The 17,303-nt window shown below is 40.4% G+C and overlaps 1 protein-coding gene across 1 annotated transcript in view; it reads right to left on the reverse strand.

The window, feature by feature from the left end:
* The window catches only part of STARD9 (StAR related lipid transfer domain containing 9), a 313,170-nt gene that overhangs the window by 104,781 nt on the left and 191,086 nt on the right, over positions 1–17,303 (reverse strand). The window contains exons 16-18 of the mRNA XM_069730886.1: positions 15,863–16,042; positions 10,293–10,332; positions 2,382–2,519 (exon numbers count right to left, since the gene is read on the reverse strand). Coding sequence (XP_069586987.1) covers positions 2,382–2,519; positions 10,293–10,332; positions 15,863–16,042 — 358 coding nt within the window. The remainder of the gene's footprint in view (positions 1–2,381; positions 2,520–10,292; positions 10,333–15,862; positions 16,043–17,303) is intronic.

Raw genomic sequence — 17,303 nt, forward strand, 5'->3', positions numbered from 1 at the left:
TGAGCCAACACATCTAGGAGGATGTTCAATGGGAGGGCCTCATTTTTTGACGTGTTCAACTTATATCCTGACAAATGGCCATATTTTTTAAGATCATCTATCAGATTAGGCGAATGTTACTTCTTTTAACTACTTCAGTTTCCAACTCTGAAGTAGTTAAAAGAAGTAACAAAACACAAAATGTGCATAGTATGTAATTTTTACGTGGCTGCGCATTATGTTAATTTTTACCAGCATTTTGTTTAGGCAGATGCCAAGCGGAATCTACTACTTCATGTGCACATACTCTACAGCAAAAATACCATTTTCAATTGCTGTACGGACTCTCAAAAAAACCCAACAATTTTTATATGTAATCCAATATATAGATTATATACAGATATAGGTAAATACATAGATACAGATAGATAGAGAGAAAGACCGCGAGCTATACAACAAATAATGGTTACATTTTATCTCAATAGAATTTTTTTTCACACTTTTCAGTACACTATGTGGTCCAGTGAATAAAAAAATACAAACTCTACTGCAGGTATGTTGGCGCAACAAATATATTAACAAAAAAAGTTATGGCTCTTGGAAGAAGGGAAGGAGAAAAGTGCAAACATTAAAAATGGCCTGATCACAAAGGTGTTAAATGAAGTTTAGCAACAGTTACACAATGTTTCTGACAGTGCCCCTTAAGTACCGTCACATTAAGCGACGCTGCAGCGATCTAGACAACGATGCCGATCGCTGCAGCGTCGCTGTTTGGTTGCTGGAGAGCTATCACACAGACAGCTCTCCAGCGACCAACGATCCCGAAGTCCCCGGGTAACCAGGGTAAACATCGGGTTACTAAGCGCAGGGCCGCGCTTAGTAACCCGATGTTTACCCTGGTTACCATTGTAAAAGTAAAAAAAAAACACTACATACTTACATTCCTGTCGCGTCCCTGGGCCTCAGCTTCCCTGCTCTGTGTAAGCGCGCTTGCCGGAAAGCAGAGCGGTGACGTCACCGCTGTGCTTTGCTTTACGGCCGGCCGGCGCTGACACTGGGGGACGCAGGGAAGCTGACGCTGAGGAACGTGACAGGAATGTAAGTATGTAGTGTTTTTTTTTTTTTACTTTTACAATGGTAACCAGGGTAAACATCGGGTTACTAAGCGCGGCCCTGCGATATCGTTAACGATATCGTTGCTACGTCTCAAAAAGCAACGATATCGTTAACAATATCGTTATGTGTGACGGTACCTTTAAAAGCGTACATTATAATTAGGTTACTGTGTGAATATGTTCTGCCCACTTTTTTGGAAAAAGCTGATACACTCTGCAGCACTGGGGCTGGGAGTAATTCCTGGGGTGCAGACTAAGCTCAGATTAATGAACAAAGTCACAAATTACAGCTGTGATTTCTATCCTGACTAATTGTAGAGAAGGCTGCAGACTAAGTATTTTCCTTTACAGTTTGCATTTACGGTAATTGTCTTATTTAGTGACAGGCAATAGATAGCAGTGGCAAAAAAAAACTTTATGTATCTAAATACAACCTAAATTTCTATAGCTTTTACAGTTCGGTTTATTTACCAAGACCTTTTTAAAAAAAAAAAAAAAAAAAAGACTTATAACTTTATTAAAAACACAAGATGTGAACATGTAAAGCGCATGAAAAGACCATTAAGGCTGGGTTCACACTTCGTTATGGGCGTCCGTTAGACGGACTACGTTACACCGCGGCATAAACGCGGTGTAACGTAGTCCGTTAAGGCCGCCATTAATTCCTATGTCGGTCGCATTGCTAATGCATGCCCACAATGGGCGTGCGCTAGGGATGCGCAGTCATTGAGGGAACTTGTCAGTCGATCCATGCTGTCCAAACCATAGGCATGAATCACAGTCTTGCTGCACGACTACACTGGCGTTTCAGACAAAGCAATCCCTGCATGTGTTGAGACAGTCTAACAGTTGCGAGACATGCAGTCACGGAGTCTTGAACATGCCGAAGCACACGAACATGCTCGGATAACACCTTATCCCAGCACGTTCCCTCATCACTAATCTTTAAACTAGGTTTTCTCTGAAATGTCGCAATGTTTAAAATAAATAAATTGTGCAGCCAGGATCTGACTCATGCTGTCTGTGGTTTCGCAGCAGGAATTGATTGACAGGTTCCCTTTAAACAATTCAGTGATCAAGATCAGAGAACATTACTATGAAGGTCAGATCATTTGTCATAGTCACTGCCAACTCTAGGTTTCAAAAATACAACAAAAAGATGGAGTTTGTGACTTTGGCTAATTGAATTTGAATTCTCCTTTTAGTTACCATACACACACATTGTGTATACCATACAGCAATCCCCCTTTTGCATTTTCTCATTCAGCAGACTTGCAATTGACTCACCTTGAGACAGACGACAGGTGTCTTTCACTTCCTGCCCGTTGACTGTGCAGAGTGCCCCGAGCGATGGCTGCAGTTCTACTACCCCAAACTTGTTCTGGATTACACAGTGCTCCTGCTGAATGTTCTCACCCTGTAACACTGGCATAATCATGGCACAATGAACCAATGTTACAGTCTGGAAAAAAATCTCATCTACTATTAAATGAATGCATTCTATATAATCTGTACTCGTTTGTGACTTACGATTAGAGGTATAGTGAAAAGAAGAGTCCAAAACACTTCAATCTCAGCAAACTCTATTTTTTATGTAAATGTTTTCAGGCTCAGATACAACAAGAACACGTCTCGTAATGTTCCTACATGAATCTTTTCTTGTTATACAACTCAGGAAACCTCAAATCTCTGAGGGGTAATTAGCCACCAAAATAAGACTCCTTTAACCTAACAGAATCTATTGGATGCACTTGGATAAATAGGTCAGGGCAGCATAAAGGTAACAGAGAAAGACCTCAAACTACAGAGCTATGGATGTGGCCACAGCAGTAACCCCTGAGTGACCGGGACACATTTTTAAAAATCTAACCAGTGTCCCGTTTATGTGGTAATAACTCTTACTCTTGAACGCTTCAACAAATCCCAATGATTTTGAGATTGTTTTTTTTTCGTGGCACATTATAATTTATGATAAGGGTAAATTTAGGTCGAAATGTTATGCGTTTATAAAAATATCAGAAATTTGACAAAAATGTAAAAATTAGCAAATTTTCAAAATTTAAATGATTATCCCTTTAATTCAGACAGTTATAACACAAAAACATTTAATAAATAACATTTTCCTCATGTCTGCTTTACATCAGCAGCACCATTTGTAAAATGTTATTTTATTTTGTTAGCATTTTAGGAGGTTTAAAATTGTAAAAGTAATTTTTCATTTTTTTCAAGGAAATGTAGAAAATGTATACTTTTGAAGGACCTATTCAGATTTGAAGTGACTTTGGGGGTCCTATATATTGGAAAACCTTCAAAAGTTATACCATGTTTAAAACAGCATGCCCTCAAATGTTGAAAATCTCTATCAGGTAGTTTAATAACCCTTCAGGTGCTTTTCAGGAATGAATGCAAAGTGACATGACAGGAATGAAAAAGTGTATTTTTACCACCTAAGTGATGCTAACTTCTGAACAGGCCGCTACAGCCGGCAGACTAAGGCCGTTATTCGGTCATGATTTGCCATGGTAAACATCAGGACCACACAACTCTATAGGTTGTGCTTTAACTAGTCAAAAGGAACATGCGCTGCTGTTCAGAGAGAAACTGTGCTATATACTACTGTGTGGGCTCTACTGTATACTACTGTGTGGGCTCTTCTGTATACTGCTATGTGGGCAGTGCTGTATACTACTGTGTGGGCTCTGCTGTATACTACTGTGTGGGCTGTGCTGTATACTGCTATGTGGGCTCTGATATATACTACTGTGTGGGCTGTGCTGTATACTACTATGTGGGCTGTGCTATATACTACTATGTGGGCTCTGCTGTATACTACTATGTGGGTTGTGCTATACACTACTATGTGGGCTCTGCTGTATACTACTATGTGGGCTGTGCTATATACTACTGTGTGGGCTCTGCTGTATACTATTGTGTGGGTTGTGCTATACACTAATATGTGGGCTGTGCTGTATACTACTGTGTGGGCTGTGCTGTATAATACCGTGTGGGCTCTGCTGTATACTACTGTGTGGGCTGTGCTATATACTACTATGTGGGCTCTGCTGTATACTACTATGTGGGCTGTGCTATACACTACTATGTGGGCTCTGCTGTATACCACTATGTGGGCTGTGCTATACACTACTGTGTGGGCTCTGCTGTATACTACTGTGTGGGCTGTGCTGTATACTGCTATGTGGGCTGTGCTATACACTACTATGTGGGCTCTGCTGTATACTACTATGTGGGCTGTGCTATACACTACTATCTGGGCTCTGCTGTATACTACTATGTGGGCTGTACTGTATACTACTGTGTGGGCTCTGCTGTATACTACTGTGTGGGCAGTGCTGTATACTACTGTGTGGGCACTGCTGTATACTACTATGTGGACTGTGCTGTATACTGCTACATGGGCTGTGCTGTATACTGCTACGTGGGCTGTGTTATCTGCTATGCGGGTTGTGCTATATACTATGGGGGGTATATTATATTCTATGGGGGAGGCCATGTTACATACTATGTGGCTGTTATATACTATAGTGGGAGTATATTATGTGTTATACTATGGGGGGCTGCATTATATTCTATGGGGGCTACATTATATATTATGGAGAGGTGGGCTTTATTATATTCTATGGGGTGGCTGCATTATACTCTGGGGTGACTGCATTATACTCTGGGGTGGCTGCATTATACTCTGGGGTGGCTGCATTATACTCTGGGGTGGCTGCATTATATTCTGTAGGGTAGTGGCTGCATTATACTATATGTGGGCTGCATTATACTGTATCGAGGATTATGGGGAATACGTTATACTATATGAAGAACTATGGGGTGCATTATACTATGGGAAGTGAATTGTACTACATGGATGACTATGGCAGTGCATTATACTATATGGAGCACTATGAAGAGTGTATTATGCTATATGGAGGACTATGAGGAGTGTATTATGCTATATGGAGGACTGAGCAGTGTATTATAATATATGGAGGACTATAGGGATTGTATTATACTATATGGAGGACTGTGGTGCACATTATAATATATGGAGGACTATGGGATGTATTTTACTAAACAAGTAAAATGCTGCATATTCAGATGTTTTTGCTGGAACAAAAATCATTGTTCTCAGCAGCGCATCGCCAGCGTAAACTGTAGATGTGCTGCTGATAACATGATACTGTATGGGGATCTGTTAGTGATCTATTAGTGATCATTCTGTCCCATCATTATTCCTCAGCTGGTGGAAAGAGGCCAGGAAACAAGTGTTGAACAACTTCAGTATTGTCGAAAAAACTCATTTAGCGGCCTGAGATCAGCACATGTAAATACAACCGAAATGCTTTTGTGTGATGTGCAATATGTTAGCATTTGGGGCCCCATTTTAAACTTTGCCTAGGGCCCCACTTTGCCTAAAAGCGGCCCTGCCTACAAGTGTACAAAAATATTATACAGTGACAAGTGGGCCTGTGTAACTTCAAATGCCAGGGCTGAATTTTAGTCCCAGTCCGGCCCTGGTTGTGATCATCACCTATTAGTATCAGTGGTGGGCCTTGTGGTATCAGATCCCAGGCTTTTACAGAGGTGCTTTTACTGTAATCCTGCCTGGATGATAATAAATGACAAGTGATATCAAGCGATCTTTACAGAACAGGAAGTGTCAATTTATTGAGAGGCTCAATGACCAGTGTAAAAACTGCAAGACTTAAAGATTATTTTTAAATACAAATAATGACATGGAGGGAAAAATACACAATTTAAGAATTTTATAGATTATTTTTTGAAAATAGAACTCCCAATACATATTTTGTAGCTCATGTGCTAGTTGATCGCAACAAGACTGAAGGCCTTTAATGCTCTATATGTTATGTATTATTTATTATCTACCCTGTGAGGGTTTAAGACTTTTTTTGTAATATAATTTATGCTTTGAACAGAGCAATCTATATTCGGCTTGTAAAATCTCAGCATTCATTAAAAATAGATTTGATTTTCAAAGTTAAAAATGTGTATAAATCTTGTTTTTTTTTATTCTGCTTTTATTTTCTGGGCATAGAATTTATTTTTATATTTTAGGATCATTGGTTAGCCATCTTGCTTTTTGATCATTTAGAGATATGCTTTAATGCAGCGGCATAGACTAAAGCAATGGACAGAAGATGTTTACTGACTTCTATGGGACAGTTTTCCAAGCATGCTCTGTGACATGGGCAGAGGTCATTGTGCAGGGAGAGGGAGGAGGTGAGCTGTGATCATTATCTATTGTTTTATCTATCCTATCCTATCTAAATAGAAGGTTTTTAAGTTTCAAACTGTCCTTGAATGAGACAAAAATGAGATGACTAAAGGTACCTTCACACTAAACGATATCGCTAGCGATCCGTGACGTTGCAGTGTCCAGGCTAGCGATATCGTTCAGTTTGACACGCAGCAGCGATCAGAATCCTGCTGTGATGTCGTTGGTCGGGGCTAGAAGGCCAGAACTTTATTTGGTCGCTGGCTCTCCCGCTGACATCGCTGAATCGGCGTGTGTGACGCCGATTCAGCGATGTCTTCTCTGGTAACCAGGGTAAACATCGGGTTACTAAGCGCAGGGCCGCGCTTAGTAACCCGATGTTTACCCTGGTTACCATCCTAAAAGTAAAAAAAAAACAAAAAACGCTTCATACTTACCTTCCGCTGTCTGTCCCCGGCGCTCTGCTTTCCTGCACTCACTGTGAGCACAGCGGCCGGAAAGCACAGCGGTGACATCACCGCTCTGCTTTCCAGCCGCTGTGCTCACATCCAGTACAGAGAAGCACAGCGCCAAGGACAGACAGCGGAAGGTAAGTATGAAGCGTTTGGTTTTTTTACTTTTAGGATGGTAACCAGGGTAAACATCGGGTTACTAAGCGCGGCCCTGCGCTTAGTAACCCGATGTTTACCCTGGTTACCGGCATCGTTGGTCGCTGGAGAGCGGTCTGTGTGACAGCTCTCCAGCGACCAAACAGCGATGCTGCAGCAATCCGGATCGTTGTCTGGATCGCTGCAGCGTCGTTTAGTGTGAAGGTACCTTAAGGAAACATCATCTCTACGGAATAGAAAATGTCAGCCTATTATTAAGCTTCGTGACCAAAGGCAAAATTGCAAGGTTTTAGGATTTTTTAAAATGTTATTTTAATTATAGCAATATCTAAAATTAAAAAAAGGCATGTTTAACAAAAACATAAGGCGACTTTTTTTGGTACATTTTTGACTGATTTGAGTTAAATCAATGGTGAAAAATGCACAGAGAATTGACATGCTGTAGATAATTTTCTGTACCAAATCTGCAAGTCACAAATGAGCAACGTGTCCATGACACTTTAAGTTTCTCATTCGCTTTGCTGGCATCAGGATTACGAATGGCAAAAATGTACCAAATCTGCAGCATGTGCACAAGCCCTTACAGATAGAGATATATCTATTGTTGGACATGGGCAACAATTCTGACAAAATAATTATATAACAGACTTTTCTCTCTTTTACTCCCTGCTTGTCTTCTGTTTACTTTGTAGTCTGGGGTGAACATATAATTGGTGCAACCTGCAAGGCTACACACGGGCCAAGAGTTAAGGGGGCCACATCTACCTTCAAAGCAGGTGGAATTGTGCATTATGATGAGCTATTGGACTGAAAGGGGCCCATATACTGTTGTGGCACAGGGGCCCTGTTCTTTCTTTGTCTGACAGCGCCTGTTCTTTCTTTGTCTGACAGCGCTTGTAGTCATCACAGCACTCAATCACTGGCCTCAGCGGTCGTGTGCTCTCATGTGGGGTGCACAAAATGAAACGTCTGCAGTCAAGGTAAATGGAAGACTAGCAGGGTTTAAAAAGTAAGGTATGTATTTCATCATTTTAGTTGTACTATGCTGGATTAACCCTTTAACACTAGAACTACCGACTGAGTCATTTTGACTCCTCGGGATTTTTATTTCTCTTCTGTGACTATATTTTCCAAATTCCAGCTTGAGCCTCTGTGACTTTTACTCATTTAGGATGCGAAAAAAGATTTTGTGACAATACATTTTGGAAAAAAAAAAAGAAAAGAGTACCTTTTATCAAAATTTACCTTTACTTACCAAAAGGAGTCATTTTGACTCCCTACAATATTATGCAAGTCTTTGTCGCTGAATGTTATTAATTCTTTTAGTTTAGTTTTCATTTACTTGTATGTTTAGAATAAATGTTGGCTTTGACTTAGAATAATTAGAATTTTTACAACTATGCTTGACATATGCAGAACATATACAGGACATCTCTCAGTGAACCAGTGAACTCTCGAGTGGGCTACATAATTTCTGTAGAATACGGCCTGCAGTTTTTCTAATTGCTTATATGGCTAGAAGAAGTGCACTAAAGCCTGACAATATTCTTGCTATTTTGCATTCTATACATTCTATATACATTCTATAAATTAAAGTTACAACAATACAAGGAGCAAGAAACTCTAAAAATAAACGAAAACAAACCAGGAGTCAAAATGACTCCATTCGGTAGTTCTAGGGGGGTCACCAGTCCGGTAGTCCTAGCGTTAAATAACCTTGCAAATACATAGCCACCAAAATTCCAAGTAAGACCATTCCATGAATCTCTCCATTTATTGCTTTTGAGGTTGAAGGCGGTTTCTCAGATTCAACATTCATGGTCCAAGTATAGATTGCGATGTCTGGAACGGAGCATATACGAGGCTGTTGAGTTTGCGTCAGAAAATCCGGGATCAGGCTGAACAACGTAGTCAATACTCGATTACTTGGACCATGAATGTCAAATGTATAAAAACAGCATTAGGGAATGTGCACACATAGATGGAACCTCTGCGGATTTTTCCGCACCTGGTTTGAGAAATCCGCAGGTAAAAAGCACTGCGTTTTACCTGCGGATTTACCGCGGATTTTATGCGGTTTTTGTGCAGATTCCATCTGCAGTTTTACACCTGCGGATTCCTATTATGGAGCAGGTGTAAACCGCTGCAGAATCCGCACAAAGAATTGACATGCTGCGGAACAAACAACACTACGTTTCCGCTCATTTTTTTTCTGCAGCATGTGCACTGTGGATTTTGTTTTCCATAGGTTTACATGGTACTGTAAACTCATGGAAAACAGCTGCGAATCCGCAGCAAAATCCGCAATGTGTGCACATACCCATAGACCTCATTCAGATGTCCGTTCTTCGCGTACAAGTGCTATCGATGTTTGTCAATAATCGCACTGGTACCTATAATAATGAATGGGGGTATTCACATTATTGTGATTTTCTGCGGAAAGTATGAGCAAAATCGTGGAGACATGTCCCATTTGGATCAGAATCGCTAATGGGTCCGTGAAAAAAAAAAAAAAGGTCAGTATTTGGATGTCATCCGAATGAGGCACAATTTTCATGGACTGTTACATAAGAATGTTTTTTTTTTTCTGTTTCGTGTACAAGAAAAACTGATGACACTAGGACCAAACTCTGACCCCAAAAAAACCCCACAATGATAAAGCTCGGTTAGGTTTCTCATAAGTGAAGATAATTAAGAAGTGTGAATGAGGCCTGCATAAAATACCATCACATATGTATACAACGGGTCAGGCAGAGGCTGCACAGATTTTTTGCAACGCTAATAAACTGCAGTTATTAGTGACACTCAGATCTGTACCATTGTGTCGTTTGTAATCTTGTTGGTTGCAGGTGACACCAGATGTCTTTGTTAAATTACCATAAATTAGGAGCAGACATGCTCTGGGCCCAAATGTAAAATTCTGTAAAAATCACCCCAACAACCCCAAGGACAATCTACAATTTATAAAACTTGTCTTTTATATGGCAAAGGCACATTAGGTACCTCCTGGCTACAGGACCTGGAAGCGACTGTTACCCCTGAATCCCCTATAGTTAATATCCTAAATACAAGAGGCTCAGTATACAACCATACCAACAAACAAACAAAACAATTGTATAAGATATCGGCTTTAAAATCATTTAGTAAATATATAGTAGCTTCATGCTTTGCATAGCATTCATAAAATCCTTAAATAATTGGGTGTATGTTTGTTTCCCTTTCAGCATAATACAGTCTAAAACAAAGCAATGACACTGGATAAATTGTAACCAGAAACAATGACATTATGTTCTTGCAATCTAAAAAAAAAAAGAAAAAAAAAAAGAATGTGATTTTCTTCCCTCTTACCTATATCGTGATCACCGCTCCCAATCTTTGTTGTCCCTTCCTAGGTGATCAGTAAAAAACAAACAAAAAAATCAAAGTCGTCAATGAAGAAGTAGTCAGGGGGGTCCACAGACAGATTAACACCTCAATAAGCAGCACACAGCTACAGGAGGACAGCCTTTGTCCAAGCACACACAATGTGAAGCACAAGGCAATCCATTTTACCTTCTTGAGAGCAGGCAGACAGCAGAGTGTAATGAATGCTAAGCAGAAAACACAAGAAAAGCCTCATCCCAGCCAACGGAAGAGAAAATGAAGAGAGAGGGAAGAGAAGAGAGGGTTAGTATACATCAGCAGGTTTACAGAGGAGCTATTACCAAGGGAATTAGCAGCAATGAAATGAGACAATATGGGAAATACTCTACGAAAACATCTATGTTCCTGGACACAAACGTCTTTTCACATTACACATCAAGTCGGTCTTGATCATACAACTTATGTAATAAACAAGCAAGCCGCAGCCCTTTTCTACAACATCCTGCAGGGTAAAGTAAGGTCTTGTTCACACATAGCGTTTCTCCCTTCCCCTCCCCCCCTGTTTTTTTTTTGTACGGACAAAAAGTAGAGCTTTACAATATCAGCAAAATTAATTACATTTCTAAAATCTCATTCACGTGTTGCAGCTTTTTTACTTTGCATTTTATGAGCTACGTTGTTTTTTTTTTGTTATCGATTCTTTTAACCTTTCTTTCCAATTAAAAAACAAAACAAACCACAAGTAAAAAGTTTAAAAAACGCACAAAATGTATACAATGAATTTCCTGACAATGGCTTGTATTTTCCATGCGGAAAAAAAAAAACCTAACTGTGAACATACCCAAATACACCACGGGGTGGCATAATTTGACAGTCACCAAGTAGGAATTCTTGTCTCTGGGTCAATTTATAAATTATTTTACCATAAACAAAATTGACCATTTTTTTAAAATAAATGTTTCATGTTGAACTGGACACACCATGTAATTATGGCTGCAGAGTGGAATAAATACTTTTTTTTGTATTTTTTATTCTGCCTCTCCTCTGCGAAGATATTGCCAATCAAATGTTTGGCACCTAATAACTTTAGCTTAGTCCAAATGGGTATTATTAGATCGTTTTTTTCACGGGGGGGAGGGGGGATGTACTTCTGCCTCCTATACGACACTGGCCAATCATAAGCAGGCAGTTATATAGAAGTGTAGAGGGAACTGTGATGATGTCATCAAGGCCACATGACCTGAGTCAGCAGTTCCTGCTAGCTGGAGTGTGCAGCCTACATAAGCACTGAAGATATATTACACAGCACAGAAATATACAGCTATTAACTCCAGGTAATATATTCCAAACAAAACTAAGGCTAAAAATTAAGTATTTGCACTGAATTTTTTGATAATCGTAGCAAAAAATTAATGTATTAAAGGGAATCGGTCAGCAGGATTGTGCAGAGTAACCTCCAGACACTGTCACGTTAGTGCCGTTATACTGATGTCAATGGTACCTGGGTGATGAAATCCGTCTTGTGGTTGTTGTTTAATCTTCATTTTCAGTTTTGAGTTAATGATATGCTCTTGCTGCGGGCAGCCTGTGGGGGGTCTACATGTAGTGCTTTGATTAGGTATTCATCAGTATGACATCTGACAGGTCGCTGATCACTCACTGACCTGCCCCCTATTTTACATAAGGAATATTACATATATATGTATGTAATTCTTATCTTTGATGGTTTCCATATATTCTTTAAAAAAAAAAAAAAAAAGATTAGTTTGAAAATTGCGATGGCCGAGTCTGTGCAGCAGCAGCAATCGTCAATGCGATAGACGATAGATGCTACTGCACAGGCATCGGTGGCGCCATCTGGGCGGAGGCAAATTGTTTTATTTTTCCTTGGATCGCCGATAGCTGCTAATGCGCCGATGCCATTTTTAAATTTTTTTTTTTTTTTTTTTAACATTTTATTTTTTTATGAATTGATGGATACCATCAAAGAAAATAATTACCGTATATACTCGAGTATAAGCCGACCCGAGTATAAGCCGACCCCCTAATTTTGCCACAAAAAACTGGGAAAACTTAATGACTCGAGTATAAGCCTAGGGTGGGAAATGCAGCACCTACCTGTAAATGTTAAAAGTAAAAATAGATACCAATAAAAGTAAAATTAATTGAGACATCAGTAGGTTAAGTGTTTTTGAATATCCATATTGAATCAGGAGCCCCATATAATGCTCCATAAAGTGTATGATGGCCCCATAAGATGCTCCATATTAAAATATGCCCCATATAATCCTGCATAAACATTAATCAAGGTCCCATAAGATGCTCCATAGAGACATTTGCCCAATATAATGCTGCACAAATGTTGATTATGGCCCCATAAGATGCTCCATAAAGATATTTGCCCCATATAGTGCTGCACAAACCTTGATTATGGCCCCATAAGATGCTCCATACAGACACTTGCCCCATATAATGCTCCACAAACATTAATTATGGCCCCATAAGATGCTCCATAAAGGTATTTGCCCCATATAGTGCTGCACAAACGTTATGGCCCCATAAGATACTCCATACAGACATTTGCCCCATACAATGCTGCACAAACGTTAATTATGGCCCCATAAGATGCTCCATAAAGATATTTGCCCCATATAGTGCTGCAAAAACATTGATTATGGCCCCATAAGATGCTCCATAAAGATATTTGCCCCATATAGTACTGCACAAACGTTGATTATGGCCCCATACAGACACTCGCCCCATATAGTGCTGCACAAACGTTATGGCTCCATAAGATACTCCATACAGACATTTGCCCCATACAATGCTGCACAAACGTTAATTATGGCCCCATAAGATGCTCCATAAAGATATTTGCCCCATATAGTGCTGCACAAACATTGATTATGGCCCCATAAGATGCTCCATAAAGATATTTGCCCCATATAGTGCTGCACAAACATTGATTATGGCCCCATAAGATGCTCCATAAAGATATTTGCCCCATATAGTGCTGCACAAACATTGATTATGGCCCCATAAGATGCTCCATAAAGATATTTGCCCCATATAGTGCTGCACAAACATTGATTATGGCCCCATAAGATGCTCCATAAAGATATTTGCCCCATATAGTGCTGCACAAACATTGATTATGGCCCCATAAGATGCTCCATAAAGATATTTGCCCCATATAGTGCTGCACAAACATTGATTATGGCCCCATAAGATGCTCCATAAAGATATTTGCCCCATATAGTACTGCACAAACGTTGATTATGGCCCCATACAGACACTTGCCCCATATAGTGCTGCACAAACGTTGATTATGGCCCCATACAGTCATCAGGACTCAAGTCATGTAAGGCTAGAAAAAAGCCTTTCGTCAATGAGAAGCAAAGGAGAGCCAGGCTGAAGTTTGCCAAAGACCATAAGGATTGGACTATACAGGACTGGAGTAAGGTAATCTTCTCTGATTAGTCTAACTTTCAGCTTTGCCCAATACCTGGTCATCTAATGGTTAGACGGAGGGGCGTACAAGCCACAGTGTCTTGCAGCCACTGTGAAATTTGGTGGAGGATTGGTGATGATCTGGGGATGCTTCAGCAAGGCTGGAATTGGGCAGGTTAATCTTTGCGAAGAACATATGAATCAAGCCGCATACAAGGTTATTCTAGAAAAACAGTTGATTCTTTCTGCTCCGGCAATGTTCCCCAACTCCGAGGACTGGTTTTCCCAGCAGGACAATGTGCCACACAACTAGGTCAACCAAGGTGTTGACGAAGGACCACGACATCAAATCCCTGTCATGGCCAGCCCAATCTCCAGACCTGAACCCCATTGAAAACCTCTGGAATGTAATCAAGAGGAAGATGGATAGTCACAAGCCATCAAACAAAGAAGAACTGCTTACATTTTTGTACCAGGAGTAGCATAAGGTCACCCAAAAGTAGTGTGAAAAACTGGTGGAAAGCATGCCAAGAAACACGAAAGCTGTGATTAAAAATCATGGTTATTCCACAAAATATTGATTTCTGAACTCTTCCTGAGTTAAAACATTAGTATTGTTGTTTCTAAATAATTATGATTTTTTTTTTTTGCATTATTTGAGGTCTGCAAGCAAAGCATTTTTTTATTATTTTGACCAGTTCTAATTTTCAGAAAATAAATGCAAAATGTATTGCTTGGAACTTCAGAGACATGTTGTCAGTAGTCAGTAGAATAAAAGAACAATTTACATTTTATTCAAAAATATACCTATAAAGAGAAAAATCAGATAAACTGAAAATTTTGCAATGGTCAGAGCCGTATATCGCCTGCACCGAAAGATATTACTGCGCAGGCACAGCCAGCGCAGTCTTAGTGGAGACAATTTATTTTTCTCTAGCAAGATGGAGCCGCTGGCAACTGCACAATAGTAGCTATCAAATCACAGATAGCTGCTACTGCGCAGGCTCGGCCAGCACCATTTTCAAACTGATTTTTTTTAATGAATATATGGACACCATCAAAGAAAAGAATTACATATACATTATAGATGTTATCACGCTGCAGCACAGGCACAACTGCCCGCCAGCAGAAGGGTTTTCTTCCCCCAAGATATATATATAATATTCATTATGTAAAATAGAAGGCAGGTCTGTGAGGGATTAGTGACCTGTAAGAAGCCATCAGTATTAATGCCTAATCAGAGTACCTCATAAAGTCCCCCCCCACCCCCCCACCAGGCCGCCCCGAAACACGAGCATATCCCTAACTCAAAACTGAAAATAAAGATTAAACAACCACCACAAGACTGATTTCATCAACCAAGGTAACATTATAATCAATGTAATGGCGCCAACCTGACACTGTCTGTAGGTTACTCAGCACAATCCTGCTGACAGGTTCCCGTTAACTCTGGCTCTTTTCCCCACTCAGCACCTGTGCGACTTCAAGTAAAGAAGCTGTCAGGCAAGCAACAGAAAACAACAGTGGACAGGACATAGAGCTGGAGTGACAAGGGCTTGAGAAGTACTCCCAAGCTAGAAAGCACTTCAGCCTCATTTGCATATTGATTCAAACCCTGGAGAACAGACTGACCATGTAAAGGTATTGATGGCTTTGTCTATGAAGGAGCTACATGTGAATATAAATAGTTTTGGGAATAAAATCCTGCTAACGGATTCCCTTTAAATTCATCCTGTTGGAGGAATTTTACTAATGAAGCTAGTAATACAGTATGACTGTAAAGGTTCCCTTAACAATAAAACATGATACCTGTCTTGGAGTAATCCGATGAACCAGCACTGAGAAATTGAGCCTTGAAGACACATGCAAATTAGCCTGTAAGTGCAATGGGGGCGTGAATCGACAATCTCTTCATGTGCATGTGGCTTCAATACTCAATATTTATCTTTCTTGTTTGTTTTTTGCAGAAATCTTCAAACTTGCATGAATTGCATTCTAATTTGTACAAATTTTTTATATATTACTGTAAAGTGTCCAAAAGGGCGATGCATATGGACAATTATTAAAGTACAAAAGACATATACTGTACACCACAACACACACACCGTAAGATAATAAATGACCACTCCAGTGCTGAGAATATCATCGTCCATCGCAATGAGGTGAGGTAAACCAGAGTCTATTGTCACCCGGGATTTTCCCTCGTTAATATCCACATTGTACTGCTCCATAAGCGCAGCTTTATCCGTCCACTTATCCGTCCAGTCTTTGGTGAGCTGCTCAATCTGTAACCACAAGAAAAAATTTGAATACAAATTAATGTATGGCAGAGCCATACACCTTAGAACACCGTCAGCCAACCGCGCTCTCTTGACTCACCATTGCACATAGGCTGAGCGCAGGGAGACAGAGGAGACCACTTTGGGTGTGGAAACAAAAGGATTCGGCAGTTCAAATAACCTGATACTTATTGGATATTGTAGGGGGAGGGGAGTGTTGTGAATTCTGTGGCCAAGCTCCCTCCTGTGGTCGAGAGTGGTACTTCGGCTGGTTCTGTCTATGAGCTTCCTTTGGTGGATGAGAGTGGTACTGCGGCTTCTGAGTTTCCTTCCTCAGGTGATGAGGTTAAGTCGTTAGGTGCTGCTCTATTTAACTCCACCTGGTGCTTTGATCCTGGCCTCCAGTCAATGTTCTAGTATTGGTCTTGCTTCCTCCTGGATCGTTACTGTGGCCTGTCCTTCCTGCATAAGCTAAGTTTTGCTTGTGTTATTTTTGCTTGCTATTTTTTTCTGTTCAGCTTGCTTTATTGCTTTTTCTTGCTTACTGGAAGCTCTGAGACGCAGAGGGAGCACCTCCGTACCGTTAGTCGGTGCGGAGGGTCTTTTTGCCCCTCTGCGTGGTTGTTGTAGGTTTTTGTGTTGACCGCAAAGCTATCTTTCCTATCCTCGGTCTATTCAGTAAGTCGGGCCTCACTTTGCTAAATCTATTTCATCTCTGTGTTTGTATTTTCATCTTACTCACAGTCATTATATGTGGGGGGCTGCCTTTTCCTTTGGGGAATTTCTCTGAGGCAAGGTAGGCTTATTTTTCTATCTTCAGGGCTAGTTAGTTTCTCAGGCTGTGCCGAGTTGCATAGGGAGCGTTAGGCGCAATCCACGGCTACCTCTAGTGTGGTGTGTTAGGATTAGGGATTGCGGTCAGCAGAGTTCCCACGTCTCAGAGCTCGTCCTTGTTTTTTGGTAATTGTCAGGTCACTTTGTGTGCTCTGAACTTCAATGTCCATTGTGGTTCTGAATTACCTGTTCATAACAGTACTGGAGGCCCAAAGTACTAATGCTTCTCAATAGAGGGAAAAGAGAAGTTCTGAGACCATTTTTTTTTCTTTGCACTGTGTTCTGTCTTTCTTTTCCCCTTTACAGCAGGGTGGTTCAGAACACAGGTGTGGACATGGACATTCAAGGTCTGTTCTCTTTGATGGATAATCTCGCTATAAATGTACAGAATATTCAAGATTTAGTGGTTCAGAATCCTATGTTAGAACCTAAG

The sequence above is a fragment of the Ranitomeya imitator genome, chromosome 1 (assembly GCF_032444005.1).
Source record: "Ranitomeya imitator isolate aRanImi1 chromosome 1, aRanImi1.pri, whole genome shotgun sequence".
NCBI lineage: Eukaryota > Metazoa > Chordata > Amphibia > Anura > Dendrobatidae > Ranitomeya > Ranitomeya imitator.